The 26782-nt window shown below is 37.4% G+C and overlaps 1 protein-coding gene across 3 annotated transcripts in view; it reads right to left on the bottom strand.

Moving 5' to 3' along the window:
* Nucleotides 1-426: 426 nt before the first annotated feature.
* RALA (RAS like proto-oncogene A) overlaps nt 427-26782 on the bottom strand; it is an 88017-nt gene continuing 61661 nt past the window's right edge. For all 3 annotated transcript variants that reach the window (XM_024558303.4, XM_053926361.2, XM_024558299.4), the window contains 4 exons: nt 22558-22710; nt 12675-12883; nt 7293-7467; nt 427-2195 (listed from right to left, as the gene is read on the bottom strand). In XM_024558303.4, the coding sequence (XP_024414071.1) occupies nt 2073-2195; nt 7293-7467; nt 12675-12883; nt 22558-22671 (621 nt within the window). In that variant the 5' untranslated portion in view covers nt 22672-22710 and the 3' untranslated portion in view covers nt 427-2072. The remainder of the gene's footprint in view (nt 2196-7292; nt 7468-12674; nt 12884-22557; nt 22711-26782) is intronic.

Raw genomic sequence — 26782 nt, 5'->3', positions numbered from 1 at the left:
CATGGAACTGTGCACATAGGACTCTTCCATCTAGACCTGAGCAACGACAATACTGTTATTTAGGGAATCTGGTGTTATACAAAAGTACCTAAATCAATAGCTCAAAAGATTTAGTTGTTTTTAAATATCTGGTAAAGATACCTCGGTTGATAAATCTGAATTTTACATGTCATATTGTAAACATAAAGTAACACCACCAACATTTTTTTTAAAAAGGAAGTTTATTGGTCTTTATAATGGCTCAAATTGCAAATAAAGCAATTGGGTAGTGGCATCAGCCTAAGACATGTCATGTGTCTTTGTCAGTTGGCTTCATAGCACCTCAGTACCCAGGAGAGGAAAGGTCTCAAAGAAAAGTAATAATGTTAGTGGTTAGGACCCCTGGTTAAATAAGACCACAATAAGTACACATGGAGAGCGCTGGGCCTGTGGAGCCAGTGTTACATTGGTCCTTTAATTCTGCACATGGTATATAGTCTGTGAAAAATATGAAATGAAAGATGTACATCTCAAACCCTTTAAGGACAAATATTTAACATGACAAGCCAGGTGTAATATCTAAAGAGTTGAGGTTCTAAAAAGCCTATTTTTGTTTACATAACACATCTGTGTCCTGCAATGCCTGAACACATCTACGACTTACTAAAATTAGGATTGAACAAAAAAAAAAAACAAAAAAAAAAAGAGAGGGAGAGCGAGAGAAAGAAAAATTCTGAATCAACTGTCTTAGCTCCATTCCCAAGAAAAAATCAAAAAGCTGTCAGTGGTGGATTTCCCATTGGAATTATGTTTCAAAATAGCGTGCTAGAATGCTTCTAGTGGGCATACCACACAATGGTAACACAGGCCTAGTGTCTGGCCTGTGTACACCGAATATATTTTCTGCACTATACTCATGTTTGATTGCTTGATGTTAACTTGAAGGTAAATGTAGCTACAGTGTTCTTCATTATGAACACAAACAGATTACAAATACTCCCAGTAATTTACATATAGCCAAACTAATCTCATGAGTATGAATTCAAAAATTAACAGCTGGCAAGCATGAATACTTTCCCAAACTGTTCTAGTGCAAAATGCATTAGCACTGTTGATGTTTTTCCTGTGCCTGTTCCAAAGAGATAAAAAACTTAACACATGCTTATCACTTGCAGAAAGGGATTCCAGGGACTAGCATCTTAAAGGAAACAAAACTGGTGTTGAAACCTTACAGTCCAAAATTATCTTACAAGTATATGCTGGTCCTTCATTTTAAAGCACAGTTTATAGTTAATTAAAAGTGATCAGGAGCTCTGGAACCTTACTTTGAAGAACCAGAGTATGGCACACATTTGAAATTTGGACAGATTCCTAGCAGACAGTTACTTCTCAAGAATCTTCTGTATGAAAGTTGTACTCCTTACCAGGTATATTCTCTCACCAGGACACAAGGGGCAATGGGCCCATGTGCCAGTGAGGACACACCTGGAATGATGTAACTGGGTATCTTTTAGTTCCTAAATTAAGGCATATTCAAAAATTTCCATGTGCAAGTTTACACCACTTTTCTAAGTTAATCACCAGGTAATTAATGCAGGTTCACAGATAAATTACTCTCAATTTAACTATATGCAATAATCATGCCAATAACTTTTCTTCTATATTTTGCATAATAATGGTTAAAAAAGTGGTACAGTTTAACAACCATCATATTCACAATTGTCATTTTCAAGGCAGTAAAAGACCAAGACATTTTTAAATGATATAAAATAGCCTTTCCTCCCATTCTCCTTCCCAGTGCACCCCTTTAACAATTTAAGAAAGACTGCCCTCAAAACACAAGCTCATACATTACATTCAGAACTGTGATAATGTAGGCAATTATGAAGTAAGTTGAACTTTGCTTCTTGGTGAAGCCACATTAATTTCTGTTTTGAGTGAATCTGACTTTCAGTGGAGTTCCAATTCATGCTTTTAGTGACACACAATTTCCAAAATGTTAAAGTAATTTCAGTCAATTGAGCCTTCAATGGCAATGCTTATAAATTATATTTATTAGTATGGTGAAGATAAGAAAGGAGTTTAGGCTTTGATTATAAAATGCAACATCTTTCTCTGATTCTCTTGGCTAAACTTTTCCTCTTCTTTTTTCCATTTTTTTCTTTGCTATCTTCCATCTTTCTGGCTCGAATTTCCCTCATTAAATCAAAAAATACCTAGAGAAAAGAAAAAAGGGTAAGTTTGGTACTTCTTGAAATCACAGCAGTAAACTTTGGACATAATATAATAATAAATATTTAAGAGCTCTTGTTTGAGGAATATAGGGAGAGGAAACCACAAAACTGAAGTCTACTCTTAGTGAGAAAACTGGGAAATTTTTTGTTCACGTAATATAACCTGATCTTTCCATTAAACTTTCTAAGATAAAACTTTAAAAAGCACTACAAGTGATGACAATTCCAAAGATAAAACTCAATGGATTACATCTGAATTATGAAAAAGCCTAATTATGGAACACTTTGCAGATTTTAAAAAGACCACGGTGCATCTATATTGAATGACATGGAACAAACTACAAGAACTTTTTGTTGTACAATTTCAAAAGCAAACCACAGACCCTGTCAATCTACATACACAGAAATACTATATATATATATATATATATATATATATATATATAAATAAAATAATTTATTATATATATAATAAAGCATTTTATACTTTATTTAATACTTTTTAATATAATACTTATAATTAAAGTATTATATTATTAATACTTTACTATATATATAAAATACTTTATATATATAAAACATAAATACACTATACATTTATATACCACATACTGTGAAAATACTATTTATACAGGGGAAAAACAAGCAAACACAAACTCCCCCTTAGATTCTCTATGCCTGCCTATAAATGCAGGCAACCGTCTGGGAAGATACACCTGTTTGCAGTGGTTACCCACGGGGGGCGGGGGGGGGGGGTGGGTAGTGGAATGTGGGTGAAGAGTGACTCACTTTTTCCTCATACTTTTTCCTCCATATTATGAATTATTCTTTACACAGTAAGCATGTGTAAATGTACAATAAAAAAAAAACCCCACAAAATAAACTTTTTTCACAGGGTGGATTTAAAATCTGCCTCTTTGAACCATCTACCTAATGGTCTATTTGGAATCCAGGTGAGGACAGGCATCTTGTAGGGAGCTAATATCTATCTGCTTTCTGCAACAAAATGTGGTACCTTCCCATTTAATAGAAGGAGACAACAATATTGACACTTACTACCCCAGAAAATCTGTTATCAGGCTTATAGTAGTGGATGACACACAATATAGGATATACCAATCAGTATTTTGAGTAAAATAGTGAGGAAAGAACATGGGCACCAGAGTTGGCCATTCCCAGCCCTGTGAACTTGAGTCAGGCAGGTACTCTCTCCACACTTCAATTTCCTCATCTAAAAAGTGAGCATGAGAATAGTATTTATGCCTCATAGGGTTAAATGGTTAGCTCTTGCCACAGTGCCTGGTTCTTGTAAGCAATAATGAATACTACCTCTTGTAAGATTATTTCCTCAACAAAAAACAAAAACAAACAGGAAAAAAAACCCCATAACCTAATTCTAGAAAATGAATAGTAGTGGCAGGTTACTTTTAATTAGCCACTGAAGTGCTTTATCTGGTAGCCACTCTTCAGATTGTAGCAGTACATAAAATTATGGTTTTCAGTACAAACTTGTACCTCAGTTTAGAAGTAGCCTCATTTAATGTAATTCTGCTTTGGAGAAGTAACCATTGACTGCAGATTGTATTTTCCAAAACTGGCCATAACAATATTTTCTATGGTCTTTTCCTGAATCCCGCCACTCTCCATCAAGAGGTGGAATCTATTCCCCTTCCTCCTGAACCTGGGTGGAAATCTATGACTACCCCTATCAATGGAATGAGGTGGAAATGAGGTTAGGTCATAAAAGGTGGCATGTTTTCTGCCTAGCTCTTATTCACCTGTGACAGCTGCCCTTGGCATACTCTGCTACCCTGTTGTAGAGAAAGCCTAGAATCACACACAAAAAGGTCACATGGAGAGGAACGGAGGTATCCCTGAACAACAGCCAGCATCTACTAGCTAAACCAGACATGAGTGAACAAGCTTTTAAAACCAATGTTTAGAAACTTCCAGTCCCCAGGCTTCAAGGTTTTTGGCTGAGGCACCAGACACTGTGGAGCTCAGACAAGCCATGCCCACTGTGTTTTGTCCAAATTCATGGCCCACAGACTATGTAAGCATAATAAACAGTCTCACTCATTAAGTTTTTGGAGTGTATTTCATTACACAGCCATAGTAAATAAAATAGACTTATACCTTTAACTTTTCTCTTTTGAAAAGTAGTATGTGCATATGGCAAAAAATTCAAAGACAGAAGTTCAAAAGGGTATTTACAGTGAAAAAAGCATACACCTGTGACAATTCCCTGGCAACCACAGGTACTAGATTCTTACATTCCCCCTCACGCATACATATGCATGTATATGTGATGAGTGAGTAAAAACAGAGATGGCAGCAAACTATAGACATTGTTCTGCACTTTGCTTTTTTCATTACTTTATGTTAAAGATTTTTTCATACCAAGACATTTAGGTCTACCTTCATTTCTTTCAAGGAGTTGTATAGTACCTCATTATAAGGACACAACGTAATTTAAATCAGTCCATTATTGGAAACTGGATACATCATCTTTTGCTTCTACAAATAATGCTTCAATGACTACCAATGAACATACATTTATGTGGAAATTTTCTGTATAATAAAATTTTAGAATTCAAATTGTTAGGGTCATAATTTTGATAGATCACAGCCAAACTGCCCTTCCACAAACACGAATGTTTCTGTTTTCCTATACCCTGTCCAACAGTGTATTTGCAACCTGTTGCTTTTTTCCAATGTGACAAGTAAAAAAATGTTGTATTTTAAAATTGCACTTCCTTTTTTATAAGACAGACTAAGCAAGCCTCTTTTCAAATGTAAAAGTAATTTGCATTTCTTTTCTGTGCACACCTGTTTAATGGTTTTGACCATTCTTCCATTGGGTTGTTAGTTTTTTTCTTACTGTCCCACAAGAGCTCTGATATTGCTCACCACCATACCTCCCAAAGGCCTCTGGTACTAGCAGATGACACTGCAAGGACTATTAGAAGGACAGTTTCATAGCTTGGACAGTTACCGTTCACCTGTCCTCCCTACTCCCTTTAGTTCCAGTATGGTTTAGAGTCTGTTCTACAACCTGCTCAAGACATCAGTTAGGAGGAAACAAAGTATACAAGGATATTATATATGCTGTTATGATGATGTTCAATGTTGCCTCTCAAAACCCCAAACATACAACCTTAAAACATATTTTCACTAATACTTTAAAAAATATTTGCCATACTTTAGAGAAAGCTGGTGTACTAAGTAGAAATTTTGTAATATTTATTTTGTACAGATATCTTGGACCACAGCAATCTATGTGACTAAAAAAATTCCCTCTCAGAAATGCTTTGGCTGTGTCTCATAGATTTTGGGTTGTTGTGTTTTCATTTTCATTTGTCTTGAGGTATTTTGATTTCTCCCTTGACCTTGTTGTTGACCCATTCATTGTCTAATAGCATGTTAATTAGCTTCCACACGTTTGTTTTTTAGTTTTCTTCCTGTAATTGATTCCTAGATCCATAGCATTGTGGTGGGAGAGAGTGCTTGATATAATTTCAATCTTCCTGACTTTTTTGGGACTTGTTTTGTGGCCTAGTATGTGGTCTATCCTACAAAATGTTTTATGTGCACTTAGAAAGATTGTTTAGTTGCTTTGGTGTGAAATGCTCTAACATATTAATTAAATCCATCTAGTCTAATATGTCAAAAAAAATTTCATCAGTTTAGGATCGTAATGACAGTTTTAAGACCTTCAGTAAATAAACAAAAGAATGTCTAATATTTTTAACCTAATGACTTCTGGATCAGGGCAGTGATTCTATAGGCACAAGCAGACGAATTTACTAAAACTTGAGGCCACCTAGAACAGTGCTGTTAGTCAGCAAGCTTCACAGGTCCACAGTCTGTGCTCCTTATGAGATAAAAAGTATGCAAATTCTCAGGTTCCACTCCAGAACAGATGAATCAAAATCTCTGCGGGGCAAGACCCAGGAATCTGTTTATCAAGCTTTGTAGGTACTCAGTTGGGGCCTAGCTGGTTGGAGATTGATAAAGAAACCCACTCCCCCTCCCAGGTCTCTAAGCACCTGTGCTGCCTTAGCACAACAGGCAGTGCTTCCTAAATACTGAAGATAGTCTGTGGCAGCAGGATAAAATGCCCCTGGGAAGGCTCCTGGGAATGAGTAATGATGTTCCTCTCCTGGTCCCCAGGAAAGGCCAATCTGAACAAAGTGGGAACCTAAGGAAAGGATAGATTGTTTCCCTTTCCACTCAGTGAAAAACAGAGGTTGAGGGTGGGGAGTGGAGTTGTACAGAGATTTAAAAATCTTCTAATCTAGGCTCCTTCATCTTGGGAGGCATCTTCACTTTAAAATGGGGCTGGGCAAAATAAGCCAGGTGGTGATCTCAAAGGTGAGACCATATGATCTCACCTTTAACAGGAACCTAATCAACAAAACAAACAAACAAGAAACATATAACCAAAGACATTGAAATTGAAAACAGGTTGACAGTGACCAGAGGGGAGAGGCGAGGGAATTTCAGGGGAAAAGGGTGAAGGGTTTGTAGGAACAATTATAAAGGACACATGGACAATAACAGCTGAGGGGGGAGGGGGCTGTGGAAATGGGAGGGAGGTGGGGAGGGCTGGGGGTTGGGCCGGGGTGGGGGGAAAAGGCAGAAAACTGTACTTGAACAACAATAAAATTAAAATAAATTAAAAAAAAACGAAAAAAAAAAAAAAAAGAAAGAAATGGGGCCAGGCAGGTGTCAGCTCTGAGGACTTGCACAAGTCCTTCCTTCTAAATCAACCAGCCAATCAAGACAAGGAGAAAAGAAAAAAAAACAAGAATTCAGGTCAGGAATTCTATCAGCACTTAAACAAAAGTAGATTTTTGTTACAGGTGTCTCATGTTGTAATGCCTCTTGTGAAACCAAGTGACGAAATGAAGTAAGAAATTCCTAACATGCTGCCCTTGAGCATTCAGGGCTGATAAAAATCAACACGTATTAAATTGTTATTTGAAAGTCTCAGAATCTCTCAACAAAATGGAGCCAACCTAGTTAAAGCAAATCAGCCTATTTTTAACATGTGATAGTAAGGCGAGCCACCTTTACCTTGTCAACATTAGCACGGGTTTTAGCAGATGTTTCCACATAGTTAACATTCCACTGATCGGCTCTGGTTTTCGCCTCTTCTACAGAAACCTGCCTTTTATCTTCTAAATCTGATTTGTTACCAACCAGCAGAAATGGAACATTCTCATCTTCTTTTACTCTTAAAATCTGCTCCCTGGATAAGAGAAAATGGTAAGGAAACATTAACATTACCTCTGTGTGTTAAAATAACTAAATAAATACCATCTGGTTTTTGGCACTTATTTGTTTTTATATAATAACAACCAGCTTATTTATCCCATAGTAGGAAATGGGCAGCACTTCCTCCTTATTAATAATCATTTGAGTTACACATTCACTTCACTGAAGAAAAAAATACCCCAAGGAAGACAGTATAAAATACGGCAGATGAGGTATGAAATAAAAGTATCAAATGCAACTTCCCCCTAAAATGCTTTCCAGAACCCTATCTCCTCAGATTCCATTTGGCTATGGCAGTTCTCAGTCCTTCCTTGTTTTTGATGGCCTTGACAGCTTTGAGAAGTGCTGGTCAATTTGTAGAAAGTATCTCAACTGGGATTTCTCTGATGTTTTTCTCATGATTAAGCTGGTGTCATGGGATTTTTAGGAGGACACAAGTGGAGAGAGTGACATTCTTATTAAATTATATCAAAGGGCCAACTAAATGTTTTTAAAGCCCTACACATGCCAGAAACATCTGGAAGTCAGCTCTTGAGTATAGATTTTGCATGTAGAGATAAGTTTAATGCTGTGAACGTGTCACCAATTTTAAAGGTATCATGGTTCTGCCCTTTCTAGTCATGTGACTCTGAGCAAAGTCTTTTTTGCCTGTTTCCTCATCTGTAAAATGGAACTATAATACCTTCTTTATACAACTGCTGTGAGGATTAAACATAAACTGCTTAGAATTGTGCCTACCACACAGTAAATATTCAATAAATGTTAGCTGTTCTTACTATTATTAATGCATTAGATAATGATGTTTTCTTGTCAAATCAACAAACAGAAGAAATTTGTAAGATTTAGGTGTACTATTTTACAGATGCCTCTCCTTTGAAATTAAGAGATGTTGAAAACTACAGAAACAGAAATACTTTAGACAGAGAAAATTAAGGGGATTATTAGAATGACAGATCAGCAAAGTACATCTGACTGCACAGGACTCTTACCATGGTGTTTGAGGCTGAGTGTAAGTCTTCGTCAGGGCTTATTTTCAAATTAGTGTATTTTGTCCCTCTTAGCGTCTGCTGAAAACCGCCAGTACCTCCACTGCTGCTAACAATTTTGAGTACTCACAATGTAGCAGGTGCTTTAAATGTTTTAAGTGCTTTAGACCGTTGTCTTATTTAATCCTTACCCTAAACCCATGAAATTAGTCCGACCTAGTATTGTCTGTCATCCTACCACAGATAAGAAAAATGGGCACAGAGAAGTTATGTAACTTGCTCAGAGTTACAGTTAAGTAGAACTAAGATTTGAATCTGAGAAATCTAACTCCAGAGCACACATACAACTTCTACACTAAATATTATGGGGTCTCCCCATAAAGGAATATCTAAGGAAACAAACCCTTTTCAAGAAGGTTTTGTTCCCAAAAACCATTTCACAAGAGACCCCTACCTCTGACATGGAATGAACACCAATGTGTCCACTGGGCATTATGATGAGGGTCTCTATGTTACAGGACATTTCCCCTGCATGGCAAAGTTACAAACGAGCAGAGGGAGACCTTTTTATTATATTTATAGTCATCAGAGCAAACCTGTGGGAGAAGATGAGATAAAAGAAAGGTGAAAGAAAAATGCTGATCATATAAAGAAAATTTTACCTTTCTGAAAAAATGTTTTCAATTAGTTTTTTCAACTGAGACTTAGAATTGATACCAACAAAGTAACTAGTGATATTATAATATGATGGCATAGAATACTTTAATTATATAGTTTAAAAACAATGCCCTACATAAAAATGTTTAATACATTAAAAAAAATACATACTAGTGAAAAGGGCTGTATGTTAAAAAGGAAACTTGCCATATACCATTTTAACAGCATGAAATGGAAAGGCCGTGTGGCGTTACAGAAGACCCATCACTCGTTTCGTAGGAGCCAGCACTGCAGAGTTGTTACGATCGGGAACATGGAGGCAGACCTCTTGGGTTTTAACTGCTTTGCCATCCCTACATGCATGACCAGGGGCAAGTCACTGAACCTTTATGTGCTTCAGTTTCTTCATTTATAAATTCGGATAATACTTTAAAAAAATTTCACATTTAAGAAGTCACTAACTTTAAGCATCATGTATTTTATGCACCACTAAGAAAAATTGCCGCTAATTATAACTTAAGATGTCATACTATATATAAGAGATAGCCCTGAGTTAAGCAGATGACAAAAAGTAAGAAATATGTGTCTTAGAATCTGAGAAATACCTCACAGATCTGCCTCATCTATGCTAATAATGCTTTGGAAAGCATATGGCACATGGTAAGGAAAGTATTAGGTAGTGTTGTTTTTCTAATAATAAAATATGGACCATACCTATAGGTACCCCATCCTTCACTGATTTGTACTAACCTTAAATATCCTTTTAGAAAGGAAAAATGTTGATGGAGCATCATATTTGGGTGACACAGGCTAAGCTGGACAGTTCTACAGAGTACTATATTTCCTACCACTCACATTATTTCTTGCAAAAAGGATGTCAACACTCACCATTATTGCTATTAAATTTATGATGAATTTGTGAAGAGGATTTTGGCCAAACACAATCTCTTCCCAGTGCTGGTAACACATTTGCTATTACTTTCTTACCCAGTTTCCTTTGTGACCAACTGCCTAAACTAAGATGTTAATAATACCTGACTTATCACTAAGTCACACTAACCACCAGGAATGTAAGATTGACTCTTCTTTGTGACTTCAGCACTTCTGGTCATATTATATATAACGATTAATTTATTTCTTAATAACTACCCACTAAGCTATCATGAGTCAGGTACTTCAGGAAGAACTATGACTGAAATTACAGCATGATTAATGCTATCGGAAACATGGCCATGGGAAACTTGGACCTACTGGGTTCAGAGGTGAGAACACAATATTCTTTAAAGTTACTAAATTGGGAAAAAAAGTTAATAAGTTGGGGTTTTATTAGCTACTTTCCTGAATGTCAAAGACAGGTAATGCTATATCTAGAACATTTATACACATTTGCTTAATGTGATGTTCCCTTCAAACTGAGTTAGAGATGCCGTTACAGAATTTTAGAATAGGAATGTAACTTTACAAAGTGGTCCAGCTTCTTCATTTTTGACATAAGGAAAGTGAGAATCAAAAATAGTGAGAGAGTCTTCTAACATTTCTACCAAATGTTTACTAAGCATTGTATGTTATATGCTAGCAATTGTGCCAAATACAGGTACTAGAAACACTGAGATGGATAAGAAATGGGTTCTGCTTGGCTGGTGTAGCTCAGTGGATTGAGTGCAGGCTTACAAACCAAAGGGTCACTGTTCGACTCCCAGTCAAGACACATGCCTGGTTTGCAGGCCAGGTCCCCAGCAAAGGACATGTGAGAGGCAACCATACACTGATGTTTCTCTCCCTCTTTCTCCTTCCCTTCTGCTCTCTCTAAAAATAAATAAATAAAATCTAAAAAAAAAAAAAGAAAGAAATGGGTTCTGCAATCAAGACTTTTTTACTGAGTCAGGAAAAACACATATAAATCAAGCTCAGTATAAGAGTGGTAAGTGTGCTATTGGAGTGGGGAAAGAAGATCGCATACAGAGATGAAAAAACAATGGATTCTGTCTTGGTGGTGGGAGGACCAGGAAAGACTAAATAAAGGAGCTAATATTTGTGGTGTACTTTGCAGGTTAGACCACATGTACTGCTGACAGTATCAAAAATCCCCTTCAGATAATCACTAGTCAGTTATTAAGAACTGTTATTTATGGGAAGGGCAATGCATTGGAGGTACAATAGAAGGGTAATGAATGACTCACTGTAATAGCAATACCTCAAGATTTGTTCTCTTGGCATAAAAATACCTTATTTCCTTGAAATACCACTTTGTCTTTGGCGACTATGGTGATACAACTTATTCCATTACATGAAATAGAACCTGCTATGACATAACAAGCACTTAAACATTTGCTGAATGAATGGAGCATTGGCATTTATATAACTTTCAATTTGTCTCCTAACATTACAAGTTACCAGAATCTGCTACCTTTTGCACTTTATCACATACAAAATTATTCCTTACAGAAAACAACAAACTTAATTTTACAAATAAATCTATATTTTTAAAGGTTCTTAATGATATCTTTTGTAAGAATGTTCTCTTAGAACCCTTTAAGTTCTTGAGACTTTCAAGTGTATACAAAAAAGAATACTTAAGCCCTGGTTTAGTTTTTTGCTCAGACACCTGAAATGACTTCTTTCCTCATCTGTGGAAATCCTTCTTACCCTTCAGGCTCCTCTATTTCATGAAGACCTATCAGTTTCTCTCCCCTCCTGGATCCCCTGTAATGCCGTAATGGTAACTTCTCATGTCTCCTACTCGTGGACTAACTTGCTCTTGATTTCATGCCTTATTTAACTAAGCTGAGTGAATCTCAAAAACAGGATGCAAACATTACATGCTTATTTTGTGCCCCCCATACCACAGCAGGTGTATAATACAAAAATAAAGACAGATAATTAAAGAATACTTTTGATTATGCAGGTAGTATTTATGAGACTGCTCAGGAACTTATTTATGACACATTTCTTTTAGGTATAAAGATAACCTTTCTCCTGTTTACCGACCTCCCCCAAATCAAATCAAATTGATGACAGATTTTGATGAAGAGAACAGTAAGATATAAAAGAACTGTATAACACAACCTAGTGTGCCAATCTATGGTATTATTATTTCTACTAAAAATTTCAGTTCACGCTGTCAGGACTATATTGTGAGGAAGATGGCAATGTGCCCGCTGAGCATTACACACGTGTTGAGAAAACAGTAACAAATGAAGAGATTTAAAATCAGGGTCAGAGCTCCATTATGGGATCCAAGTGTCAACTATTATGGCAGTAGCAGTATTATACTCCAAAGAGAAATACTTCCATAATGCATAAAGAAACTTTGGGTAGCGGGGCTGCCACAAACTCAAGCTTAATGCACTGGGCCCTGGGATAGCATCTGAGTATAAGTACATAGTGGATAGAGCTACACACTGATTTTAAGAGGGAATAACCACAATCAGACACAGAGTGAAACACTGCCAAGTAAGAACCTCTGGCTGTCCACTTGTTTCTGGGGAAGAAACATTTATGCAGTAAGTCAGAGCAACAACATTACTCCCTGACATACCTGAAGTCAGCTGTGGCTGCAAAGGATTCCATTTCTGTAATAGAAAACACACAGAGGAAACCTTCTCCACTCCGAAAGTAGTTGTCTCTAATTGCAGCATAGTCCTCCTGCCCAGCTGTATCCAAGATATCAATCTGTACTTCCTCCCCATCCAGCACTACCTTTTTCCGATAGCTGTCTGCTTTGGTAGGCTCATAGTCCTCCACAAACTAGAAAAGATGAAAAGCATATCCATGTAAAAATTATCTTTACTTTTCAAAACTTATTTTGAAATGTAGAGTCACATGAAGTTGCCAACATAGTACAGAGAAATACCGTACCCTTCATTCAGTTTTCCCCAATAGTAAAAACAACATTAATTTTCTTTTCCTTTTTATTGAATTTATTGGGGTCACACTGATTAACAAAATTATAGAGGTTTCAGGTGCACAAGTCCAGCACACTTAATCTATACACTTGTATCGTGTATTTAGCACCCCAAGTCTCCATCCATCACCATTTATCCCCTTATACCCTCCTCTACCTCCCCTAGCCCCGCCCCCAGCAATCACCACACTGTTGTTCATGTCCATGTGTCTTTTTTTCTTTCGTGCTTGCTCTCTTTTTTTCAATCCCTACAATTTAAATTTTCATTTTAGACAATTTGGCAGCTTCCTCATTTGCAACAAGTGGGGGTTGATCTACTACCTCTACACTGTTTACAGCTTGAAATGTGTGCCTTTTCTCTCCCTTAAAACACTACCTACAAAAAACTATTTCACAAATACAAGCACACCTTTGCGATACTGCAGATTTGGTTCTAGACCACCACAATAAAGCAAGCCATAGTCTTTTTCTGGTGGAGGGGTCTTGCCTTTAATTTGTAAAAAACATAAAACACATGAAGTGCAGTAAAGCAAAATGCAATAAAATGAGACATGCTTGTATTTTATTAAATGTGTAAGAATCTCTATGTGAATCTAAGTATCAATTTTCATGCAAGAATTGTGAAAATAACTTGAGAGTAAGTCCATATTTAGGTAAACACTGAAAGTATTGTACCATTAAATCTTGAATTTTGAGATCTGAAAAATGTCAAAAATTTGAGAATAATAGTATAATTAAACAAGTTTACACTCCTATTTCTATTTTCAACTTCATAAATCTCACCTTGATATTCTGATCAGTGCATTATTAGTGTGGGTATATATATGAACACACTTTTGTGAGGTTTTTATTAGTTACTATAAATATTTCATTTTTGAATATTTCTTATTTGCTCAAATGTCTATAGTCTCCTGCTAGAATGTAACCCCAGGACCCTGACTAGTGGACTCATCACCATATCTCCAAAGCCTAGTGCCTGGTACATAATAGACACTCAATAAATAATTATTTTTAGCCCTGGCTGGTGTGGCTCAGTGGATTGAGTGCTGGCCTGAGAACCAAAGGGCCACTGGTTCGATTCCCAGTCAGGGCACATGCCAGGGTTGCGGGCCAGGTCTCCAGTGGGGGGCTGCACAAGAGGTAACCACACACTGATGTTTCTCTCCCTCTCTTCTTCCCTTCCTCTCTAAAAAAATAGAATCTAAAAAAAATTATTTTTAGAAAATGAACACAGTTTATTTATAACTGTAAAAGTTACAAAATATTCTATACTTACATGTTAATGTCTTACAAATATTTATGAACATTAAATAAATATTAAATATTTATGAATATTAAATGAAGGCTTTACCATTCATCAAATGTCAGAAATAAGAATATTCTTATTTTTGACCTCCTTATTGTCAAGGAGATAGATTCAGGATTAGTTTGAAAGATGAGTAGCTTGGTTCCAGTCAAGATGGCAGAGTAGGTAAACTCTGTGCTCGCCTCCTCCCACTACCACATCAAAATTACAACTAAATTATAGAACAACCACCTGAGAGCCCCCTGAAGCTAGATGCACACAAATCCGAAAAGTAAGGATGTAAAGAACCCATGTTCAGACTGGTAGGAGGGGCAAAAACGTAAAATAGGTGTGGCAATTAAGTACCAGGAGGGATATCTTGGCTGTGGAGGTTCCTCTGAGGAGCAAGTGGACCCAGCCTCACACCAGGCTCCCCTGACCAGGGCACCAGTATCTGGAAGAACAGTCTGCATAACATCTGGCAGTGAAAACCAGCAGGTATTGTATTTGAGAAGAATAGGGGACTGCTGGAGACTGAGGTGGGTGAGTCTCTTAAGAGGCCTGCACACAGATTCACTTGCTTACAAAGAGTTGCTCTGAGCTCCAGTGCAGGGACAGCAACTCAAAAACCTCCAGCAATATCCAGGGAGAACTAAATTGGCTAACTTCAGAAGAGGGATGGAGGGGGAGAGGTCAGGGCAATTGTCTCCAAGGACAGAAGTCATGGTTCTTGTTGAATGCCCCCTTCAACCTAGCTGGCCAGGCACAGGTGGGAGCCAAATCTGTGCTCTACTTTAACCTGGCTAACCCCATTCACCCCACCCTGGTGATTCCCTGAGACCCTATCCCACCCAACTCACTTGCCCAGGCCCAGCCTCTTCTAGTGGCTCCTCCAAACAAGCACCCTGCCTTGGCTACTGCTTTGAACTTTCGCAAAATGTCTCAAAGAATCACAAACCCCAAAGAAGCAGTCACTGACCTTGGCATGCAATGTAGCTCTTGTAACTAGCCTCAAGCCCAGAAAAGGTGGTTACCAGTCTCAACTTGCATGGTTGACTCTCTATAGAAGGCCCCAAACCTGGCATAAGCAGTAGCCAGTGTTGGCCTGGAACAGAACTTCAACTAAGCAGCCACAAAGCTGGCAAAAGTGGTGTGTGGCCTCAACTTGCACTATGGTGACCACCAAAGGATCCCATGACTGGAACAAGTAGCATCCAGCCTCAGTAGACAGTGGGGCCACTCCCAAGCACCGTTAAATCTAGCACCAGAAGCAACCAAATGCAGATCATTTTGAAGCTTCTACCTGGAGGCTCTAAGCATGACACAAGAGGCAGCTGACTTTGGCCACGCACCAGAGCCTTTTCCAGAAGGCTTCAGACCCAACATACCCAGTGACCAGTGTCAGACCATACCATAGCATCACCCTACCAGCTCCGCAAATGACAAACCCAAAGGCTGGACTCAGCAGGCACCAGTGCCCCACTAGAGTGACTCCCGCTCCAAGGGGTCAGTCAAGACACAAAAGCAGGACAGCTGTAGTCATGGCTACCCTCATAGCCTGTCAGCCTGAGGGTCAACCCCACCCACTGATGTGCAACAGCGAGCCCCAACTGCAGCAGGTGGGACATTCCTGCAGCATCAGGCACAGGTAACCAGAGAGACTGCACCACTAGCCTCATAGAACAACTTCCACATAAAAGGTCATGCTGCCAAGACCAGGAGACATAGCAAGATCTACCCAGTAAACAGACACAAACACACAAAGATAGCCAAAATAAAGAGACAAAAAAATTTTCCCAGATGAAAGAACAGAACACCAGAAAAGGAACTAAATAAAATGGAGACAATCTACCAGATACAGAGTACAAAACACTGGTTATAAGAATGCTCAATAAACTTAAGGGAAGAGTAGATGAACTCACAGAGAACTTACACAAAGAGATAGAAACCATAAAAGAGAAAGAACCAGTCAGAAATGAAGAATACAGTAACTGAAATGAGGAATGTATTAGAGGGAGACAACAGGAGATTAGATGAAGCAGAGGGTAGAATCAGCAATATGGAAGACAAGGTAGAAGAAAACATCCAATCAGAACATCAAAAAGAAAAAATAATAATAATAAAAAAGAATCGTTTGAATCACCTCCAGGACATCAAGCATAACAACATTCACATCATGGGTACCAGAAGGAGAAGAGATAGAGCAAAGAATTGGAAACCTATTCAAAGAAATAATGACTGAAAACTTCCCTAACCTGGTGAGAGAAATAAAACATACAAGTCCAGGAAGCACAGAGAATCCAAAACAAGATGAACCTGCAAAGGCCATACCGAGACACATCATAATTAAAATGCCAAAGGTTAAAGACTAAGAGAGAATCTTAAAAGCTGCAAGAGAAAGACAGTTACCTACAGGGGAGATCCCATAAGACTTTCATTTAATTTCTCAACAGAATCTTTGCAGGCTAGAAGGGATTGGCACAAAATATTCAAAGTGATAAAAAGCAAGGACCTAAAACCAAGATTACTCTACCTAGCAAAGCTGTCATTTAGAATAAAGCAGACAAAGAACTCTCAGATAAGAAAAAGCTAAATGCCTGGTTGCTGTGGCTCAGTGGATTGAGTGCCAGCCTGCAAACTGAAGGATCGCTGGTTGGGAGTGTGTGAGAGGCAACCAATTACACACTGATGTTTCTCTCCTTCTTCTCTCTCCCTGCTCTTCTTTAATAAATAAAATCTTTTTTAAAAAAAGAAACCTCCACCCATTGTAAAAGAAAAAGAAAAAGAAAAAGGAGTTCACCAACACCAAGCCAGAATTACAAGAAATGTTAAAGGAACGTTTTTAAAAGAAAAAAAAAAGATCGAAGATATGAATACTAAAATAAAATGGCAATAACTACAAAACTATCAATAATTACTTTAAATGTAAGTGAATTAAATGCTGTAATCAAAAGACAGAGGGTGGCAAAATAGTTAAGAAAACAAGACCCAACCCATGCTGCCTACAAGAGATCCACTTCAGACTGAAAGACATGTGTAGACTAAAGAAAAGGATGGAAAAGATATTTCATGCAAATGGCAGCAAAAAAAAAAAAAAAAAAAAGACTTTAAGACAAAGGCTATAAAATGAGACAAAGAATAGTGTTTCATAATGATAAAGAGATCAATCCAAAAAGAGGACAGAACTCTTGTCAAAACATCTATTTAACTACTCTAGGAGCATGTAAATATATAAAGCAAACACTGACAGACATAAAGGGAGAAAGCAACAGCAAGACAGTAATAGTAGGGAACTTTAACACCCCATTGGCAACAATGGGTTGAACATCCACATACAAAATCAACAAGGAAACAGTGGCCTTAAGTGACAAATTAGACCACATGGATTTAATTGATATTTTTTGAGCATCTCACCCAAACGAGGCAGAATATACATTTAAGTACACATAGAATATTTTCCAGAACAGACCATATGTCAGACGACAAAACAAGTCTCAAGTTTAAGAAGACAGAAATCGTATCAAGCATCTTCTCTGACCACAATAGTATGAAATTGAAATCAATTATAAGAAGAAAACTGAAAAACACTCAAACAGGTGGAGACTAAATAATGTGCTATTAAATAATGAATAAATCAACAATAAGATCAAGGAAGAAATCAAAAGATACATTGAAACAAGTGAAAATAAAAGCACAACAACCCCAAATCTATGGGGCACAGCTAAAGCAGTTGTAGAGGGTAAATTTTAGCAATACAGGCCTACCTCAAGAAGCCAAGAAAGCCCTGGCCAGGTCGCTTGGTTGCTTGGAGCATTGTCCCCATATGACAAGGCTGTGGGTTGGATTTCCAGTCAGGGCACACACAAGAACCAACCAATGAATGCATGAAATAGTGGAACAACAAATCGATGTTTCTCTCTCTCCCTTTTCTCTCTCTAAAATCAATCAATCAAATTTTTTTAAAAAGGAGCATGAAATATCTCAAATAAACAACCTACCCTTAAACCTAAAGGAAATGGAAAAAGGAATAAAGCCCAAACTGAGTAGAAGGAAGGTAGTAATAAAATCACAGCAGAAAAAAATTTAGAGAGTGTAAAAAAAATTAAAAGATCAATGAAAGCAGGAGCTGGTTCTCTGAAAACTTGAACTGATAAACCTTTAGCCAGACTCATCACGAAGACAGAAATAATTAAAATCAGAAATAAAAGAGGAGAATTAACAACTGACACAACAGAAATCCAAAAGAATGTAAGAAAATACTATGAATTGGACAAGCTGGAAGAAATGGAAAATTCCTAGAAACATACAATCCTCCAAAAACTAACTGATGAGGAAGAAACAGAAAATCTGAACAGCCCCATAACTATTAATGAAAGCAAGTCAGTAATCAAAAACCTCCTAACAAGCAAAAGTCTTGGACCAAATTATTGTAACAAAACATTCGAAGAAGAATTAATACCTATCTTTTTCAACCTACTCCAAAAAACTGAAGAGGAGGGAAGGCTCCCAAACTCATTTTACAAGGCCAGCATTACCCTGAAAACAAAACCAACACAATCACTATTAAAAAAAGAAAAAGAAAAAAATGAAAATTATAGGCCAATATCCCTGATGAACATAGAGGAAAATCCTCAAAAATATTTTAGCAAGCTGAATTTAATAACACATTAAAGATCATACACTGTGATCAAGTGGAATTTATTCCCAGATGCAAGGCTAGTTTAATATTAACAAAAGTCAATTAATAAGATAGAACACCACATAAATAAAATGAAGGTTAAAAATCATATGGTCATATCAGTAGATGCAGAAAAAGCATCTGACAGAATCCAACATCCATTCATCATAAAAATTCTCAGCAAAGTGGGGATAGTGGGAACAGATCTCCATATAATCAAGGTCATACATGACAAACCCACAGCTACCATCACCCTCAATGGGAAAAATTGAAAACTTTTTCATTAAGACCAGGAACCAGACAAGAATGTTCACTTTCACCACTTTTTTTCAACGTAGTATTGGGAGTCCTAGCCACAGCAATCAAAAGGGAGTGGGGGCTGGGGGGCGGGGAAGACATCCAAATTGGAAAGTAAGAATTAAAACTGTCATTATTGGCAGATGGAATGATACTATATATAAAGAATCTGAGTCAACCAAAAAAACTACTGGAACTGATAAATAAATTCAGTAAAATACCAGAATACAAATGAAATTATATACCACACTCATGGAGAGAATTAACACTGTTAAAATGTCCACACTATCCAAAGCAATCTACATATTCTATTGTAAACCCTATCAAAATATCAATGGCATTTTTCACAGAACTAGAACAAATAATCCTAAAATTTGTAAGAGCCTGTATAGCTAAAGAAACAGAGAAGAACAAAGTTGGAGGTATCACACTACACTATAAAGCTATGGTAATCAAAACAACATGGTACTGGCATAAAAACGGACACACATATCAATGGAACAGAATAGGGAGCCCAGAAATAAGCCTATGCCTCTATGGTCAACTAATACATGAGAAAGGAGGCAAGAATATTTAATGTAGTAAAGACAGTGTATTCAATAAATGGTGCTGGGAAAACTGGACAAACGAATGCAAAAACCTGAAACTGTGCCACTTTCTTAAACCATATACAAAAAACCCTCAACTGAATTAAAGGCTAAAATATGAAGCCCGAAACCATAAAATTCTTAGAAGAAAACATATACAGTAAACTCTTTGACATCAGTCTTAGCAATATTTTTTTTGGGGGGGGGTATGTCTCCTCAAGCAAGGGTAACAAAAAAACAAAAACAAATGTTTCTGTGTCAAACGAGAGTTTTTGCACAGTGTAGGAAACCAACAAAACACAAAGACAATTTGGCGAATGGGAGAAGATATTTGCCAATGATATATCCAAAAAGAGGTTAGCATCTAAAATTCATAAAAAACACATACAACTTAACACCAAAAAAACGAACAATTCAATTAAAAAATGGGCAGGGGACCTGAATAGACATTTCTCCAAAGAAGACATACAGATAGATGGCCAGTACACATGAGAAAACATGTTCAGTGTTACCAATCATCAAGAAATGCAAATTAAAACCACAAGGAAATATCACCTAACACCTGTTAGAATGAATCAATAAATCAAGAAACGAGAGTTGACAAGAATGTGCAGAAAAGAGAACTCTCATGCACTATTGGTAGGACTCTAAATTGGGGCAGCCACTGTGGAAAACAGTAAGAAGGTGGCTCATCAAAAAATTAAAAATAGAACTACCATATATTCCAGCAATTCCACTTCTGGGTATTTATCTGAAGAAATACAAACCACTAATTTGAATAGATATATGTACCCTATATTCACTACAGCATTATTTACAACAGCCAAGATATGGAAGCAACCTACATGTCTATTGATAGTTGAATGGATAAAGATATGGTACATATGTACAAAGGAATATGACTCAGTCATAAAAGAGAATGAAATCCTGCTATTTGGGACAACATGCATAGACCTAAAGGGTGTTATGTTAAGTGAAGTAAGTCAAGACAGGGAAAGACAAATACCCTATGAGTTTACTTATATGTGGAATCTAAAGAACAAAACAAATGAGCAACCAACACAGATACAAACTCATAGAGAACAAATTGATGGTCTCTAGATTGGTGGGGGATTTGTGGAATGGGTACAAATGTGAAAGGGATTAAGAAGTACAAATTGCCAGTTATAAAAATAGTCATGGGGAGATAAAGTACAGCATAGGGAATATAGTCAATAGTATTTTTTTTTAAATCAATGTGTGGTTGCCTCCTGCACGCCCCCTCCCCTACTGGGGACCTGGCCCGCAACCCAGGCATGTGCCCCAGACTCGGAATTGAACCTGCGACCCTCTGGTTCGCAGGCTGGCACTCAATCCACTGAGCCACACCAGCCAGTCAGTATTAATTTAACAACTATGTATGGTGACAGGTGGGTACCAGACTTATCAGGGTGATCACACTGTAAGTTATTTAAATGTCTAATCACTATGGTGTACATGTGAAACTAATATAATATTGTGTATCAACTATAATTGAAAAATAAATTATAAATTTTTTAGAAGATGGCAATGCTTTAAAAAAGGAAAAGACACTGTTAGTTAAGATGCTAGAAAAAGTACTTTGTGGAAAAATGTCTTATAAGCCTTAATTTTTGAAAAAGAAACCACTATTCTTACCATTTGACAAAAGTAAATAGTTCGTACACTTTGATTTAAAAAAATGAAAGGGTAGCTATAATATGTAAATGAATAGAATGGAAAACAGACTTGAACAGATAAATTAGTAATTTCATTTAAAGCACTATTTCAATTTTCCCTCTGTCCAAATTTTTTATTATAGTCATTAACAAGTGGGACAACTCATGGATTTGAGAATTTTGTGTGTGTGAAAAAAATGTTATAGAGGGAAGAATAGAAGGAAACATCAGGTGGTAAAAATCTCCAAGATTTTTTTTCAAGAGACCAGGTTTAAACAGGCTGGATAACCTTTCTAAGGGTTTGTTTTCTCATCTGTAAAAGGGGGATACCACTACCTATCATATAGGACTATTATGAGGATGAGGTAAGAAAGAGTAACTGCAAAACCCTGCTTCTACTGGGAGGAAGAAGAATTAAGGATAAATGCTTAAATTAGATTACCAACTCTTAAATCATTTAGATTTGATAAGAGTCTTCTAGGGAAAGAATCTGGGTTGATAAGGTTGGATATAAATACACCCCACAAATCTGTTAACCTGTCTAGCAATTATATTTTAGGGATAAAGCCTTTACCTGTTTAATGGTGAATGTAGTGCCATGCCAAATACACAATAAAGAACATTTTCATTAAAGTTATTAAAGAACACCTTATGTATGTTAACCTCAACTCTCAATTAGGTACTATATGCACTAGTTCTATTAATTCAAGGTGAGAATTGGCATGAAAACACTAAAAATAAGCCAAGTTTAGATGGCTAAAAAATAGGTAGTGTTTCCAGTTTTGTTTTGTTTTTTAAAGTATAAGGTTTTTACAAACCTCGATGATAGGTTATATCAAGTTGTGTGTAAATGTGGCTCTAAATTTAAAAGTAAAAAATGATGCATAGCTTTCAAAGATTCAAGGAATTTATACAAAATAGCACCAAAACTAGGGTAGAGAAATACTCTCTGAAAGCCCAAACTATTGATATCCATTATAAAATCAGCACATACCTCATCATACATGAACTGTAGAGTCAGAGCGGACTTGCCGACACCACCGCTGCCCACCATGATGACTTTGTGTAAGGCCAAAGAATTCTGACCCTTGGGCTTATTTGCGGCCATTTTATATCACAGAGTTTTCACCAAAGGATTAAGGAGAATCTAAAAGGAATGAGAGAATAAGTAATGCTTAGTACATTCATGATATCCTTATGCTTCAAGATACTAGTTTTCATCCTGTGGTGATTTTAAACATGGCAAATGAAGTATGCTCATTTAAGGGAAGAATCACATCAGAGAACACCATGGCAATAAAGTAAATACATTAACTCAAAAGCATTTCTCTTATAAATAGTTTTCAACAACGAACTGTGACCAAAAGTGGAAATTTGCCAATGCAACCACATTAATAATAGAGCTGTATGAGAATATAATCACACAGATAATGAAAACCAGTTAAATTTCGATCACTTTGTTTTCATATTAACTTCTATTGGCAATAACTACAGAGATGTTTCTTCTAATTCCGGTAAGAAAGTGAACAACAACAAAAAGATTGTCAATTGAAAGGCTTACTTACTTCCAGTTTAGAAAAGAAGCAGCTGCATTCCAACAACTTGGTGGTAGAATTACCAATAGAATCCAACACCATCTATCCCAGTTCTCAAATATCCTATCTCTGGAACATCCATGTACTTTGGGGTGAATGGCCAATAAACAAATGTCTGGATCCTGGATCTCATGTGCCCTCCCTTTCCTTGGAACATGCATCATTTGTTTACTACATGTACGTGCTCAGCATTGAAAGGACAGGTTCCTCCAGAAGCTGTAGTGGTGACGTACATTAATGGCACCCAGTTACCACTGGCCATGGTGCTAGGCCTTAGAAATGGAGGCCATGAAATCACAACAAACACAGTCTGTGTGGAGGCCCAAGCAGAGATCTTTTATTATTAGAAGATCCAGGGGACTGTACCCTTCCTTCTCAGTATCTCTTTGACTTATTTCGGCCACATATATAGCTTTCCCAAGTTGCAGCTCACAGACAACACTCCATCCTGCCTACCTCCCTACCTTGTGCCAATCTCTCCCACCTTGGCTGCATCATACACACACTCGTCTCCTTTAGTTCTTCATATGCTCTTCTCCATCTCTTGGCTTTGTTATGCAGTTTCTTCCAGCTGGCATATTCTTATTCTAGCTGGCTAACTCCTCTCAGTTTTGGGGTCTCAGCCTTATCGAAACTCAGCCTAACTTAGGCTCTCCCCTGCCCTTTGCTCTCCTTATTGCATCAGATACTTTTCCATCATAACCACCATCAAGTTGAAATTGCTTGAGTCATTAGTTGTTTTAATATGGGTCTTCTTCTCCAATATACTAGAGGTAACCAGAGGGCAAGGGCCATGTATTTTTGGCTTAAGGTAACTAACATGGCTCAGCAAAATCAGCCATTCAGTTCATGTGTTGAATGAACAAATAAACAGTTGTTCAAAGTCTGATTTAACCTTGGGGAGTGCTTTAGGCTGTACTGATGCAAAGTAGCTCTTGCTACGAGAGATTCAATCACAGGTCTGAGCAAGGACAGTCTGCCTGGGGTCTGTGCCTCTCACACTGTCTGCACAGGGCATTAAGACCCGGGCACTGCTTCAGGCTGCACCCAGAAATCATTTCCATATGCCTAATTGCCCAATACAGACAAGTATTAAGAAAACAGACCCAAACAATCTTGCTGCTCATTTAACAACATGAACATGTTAACATCCTTTGAGTCTGCTTTTAATCTATATGGAGCATAATTGAGATCATACTATATATGAAATTTTTATACTGTTCTTATCATATCATAATCATTTTAGCAGAAGCATCTTGAACTGTGAATTGTATAGTAAAGGGTTCATTCACACTTGGAAGCTGGAAGTTCAATTCAACTAAAAAAACCCCAGGAATTGAACCCCTCTTTTTCCTGGGTACCAAGGACATGATCAATAGATTCTAAATGATATCAATGCTCATTAATAGTGAAAATAATATACTTCAGACAAGTAATTAAATGTCTGAAAAATACCAAGCCTAAGCAAGTTTATGGAGCATGCTGTTGCTCGTGTGCCTACATAAATCAGGAAATGACTTCTTTCTCACTATCATGATGCTTACTTGGAAGTTGTAATCATTTCATGGCTACATAACTAGTTATTTTTTTAAAACAATGAGCACTACATGAGCTCAGGGTGTTACCGCATCAGTTAATACTCTAGAGTTGTGTGTATGCACATTTTTAAAGCAAAACATTTAGCAGTTACATAAACTGGGTTGAAACACCTCTTTACAGAACAATATACAGTCTGTGACTTAGAAAAGGCAGAGGTTCAATCCCAAAGACATTTTTCCAAAGTCCAACTATTCCCTAATAATTATGACTTGCACATCCCATATTTTCAAGAGGCTATTCACAAAAAGAAGCTCCTTCCAAAAACACACACCTCTTTTCATTTTAAAAACTTGGCATTCTGCAATTTAGCTCCCAATCCCTAGTCTAAATGCTGGTTTGATGGTAAACAAGCCAAAGCCCTACCTACCTGGAACTTCAGACAAAACAAAAATAAGAAAATTCCATTTTTCATGCTAAGTGCAACAAAACAAGTAAGGGGGCACTAGGATAAAAAGTGGGGGGAAGATAACTAGGAAGATCAAGGATGACCCCTCTGAAGAGACGACATCTGAGCTAAGGTCTGAGTTTTATGAAGAATTCAATTCTGAGAGAAAGAACATTCCAGACACAGGGAATAACACATGCAAAGACCTAATGTGGCAGAGGATTTGACACGTTCTAGGGACCAGAAGGCCAGAGTAGATGGAGCCTTGGGAATAACAGGAGGTGAGACTGAGAGATAGGAGAGGCCAAATCATAAAAAGCCTTGAAGGTTGTGGGAAGATGTTATAGTTTTATTACAATTATTATAATGAGAAGCCTCTGGAGAGTTTTTAAGCAGATTTGTGACAGAATTTCATTTATATTTTAAAATGATTACCATAGCTGGCATATGGCTGGATGCTAGAAATGCAAGAATTGAAAGCACAGAAGGCTATCCCATAGTCCACATAAGAGAGACAGAGGCTTGGGCAGGGGTGGTGGCACCAGTGGCAGAAGCAGCAGCAGCGGCAGAAACGGCACTAATAAAAAGTACAGGTATAAGTACCAATACCGCCTATTCTGGGATGGCCACAGCAAACTTTTACTGAGTCTTCAATAATTGTTAGGCATCCTTCTCAGCACCTTACGCATATTAACATAGTTGGGCACCACCTTTCACGTGTGAACAAGCCTATGAGATGTGTACTATTTTAACTTTATTAGAACACGAGGAATCTGGATCACAGAAGATGACTTGCTCAAGGCTGAGCCAGGTTTCAGATGGGGGCTGCCTGGCTCTCCTAACCACTATGATGTTTGGGATACTTTTGGAGACACGGTAGGCAGGACTTGATTGACTAGATGGGGAAAAAACAAGAGTAACTTCTAAAAATATCTCAATGTGTGGTGGTACCATTTCCTAAGATGGAGAAAGATGAAGGAAAGAAATACTAAGTTCTGCTTGTGTATTAGATATCAAGTTGGAGTTACTGTCTAGGAAATTAATGTTCCAGTCTGGAGTTCAAGGGTGAAGGAAGAGAGGGCTACAAAAGTTTGAATGTCAGTTTACAGATGGTATTTAAAGTCACAAAAACTGAATGAGCTCCTTGGGGATATGATGAAGATGGGTTAAGAGAAGGCAGCAGAGGACAGATACCAGAGACAACCCAGCAGTCTGGTCCAGGAGGAGGAGTGGTCACTTAGGAGGAAATCCAGTGATTATATAGTCATAGAAGTTAACTGTTAAATCCTGCTGAGAATGAGATGAACTATGATGAGATAAGGGATGAACAGAGAAATGATTACTAGATTTGGCAAGATGGAGACTGCTAGTGACCTTGAGAAGAGTCATTTCACGAATGTGGTAGGAACTATAGCCTGAACGGGGTGGGTTGAAGGGAAAACAGGAGCCACAGAAATGGACTGTAACTCTGAAGATGAACGGTGGGTGCCATGGATAGACAGGTTTTTTGTTTGGTTGCTTTTTAAATTGTTATTAAGAGATGTTTATATGATAATCACCTAAAATATCTGGTCTCCTCACACCAATACAAAAGAATGGAAAGGCATAAAAGTTACATTAAAAAATGTAAAATAAAAGTC

The sequence above is a fragment of the Desmodus rotundus genome, chromosome 6 (assembly GCF_022682495.2).
Source record: "Desmodus rotundus isolate HL8 chromosome 6, HLdesRot8A.1, whole genome shotgun sequence".
In the NCBI taxonomy this organism is placed as follows: Eukaryota; Metazoa; Chordata; class Mammalia; order Chiroptera; family Phyllostomidae; genus Desmodus; species Desmodus rotundus.
The sequence above is the reverse complement of the archived record's forward strand: the minus strand, read 5'-3'. Positions and strand labels throughout refer to the sequence as shown.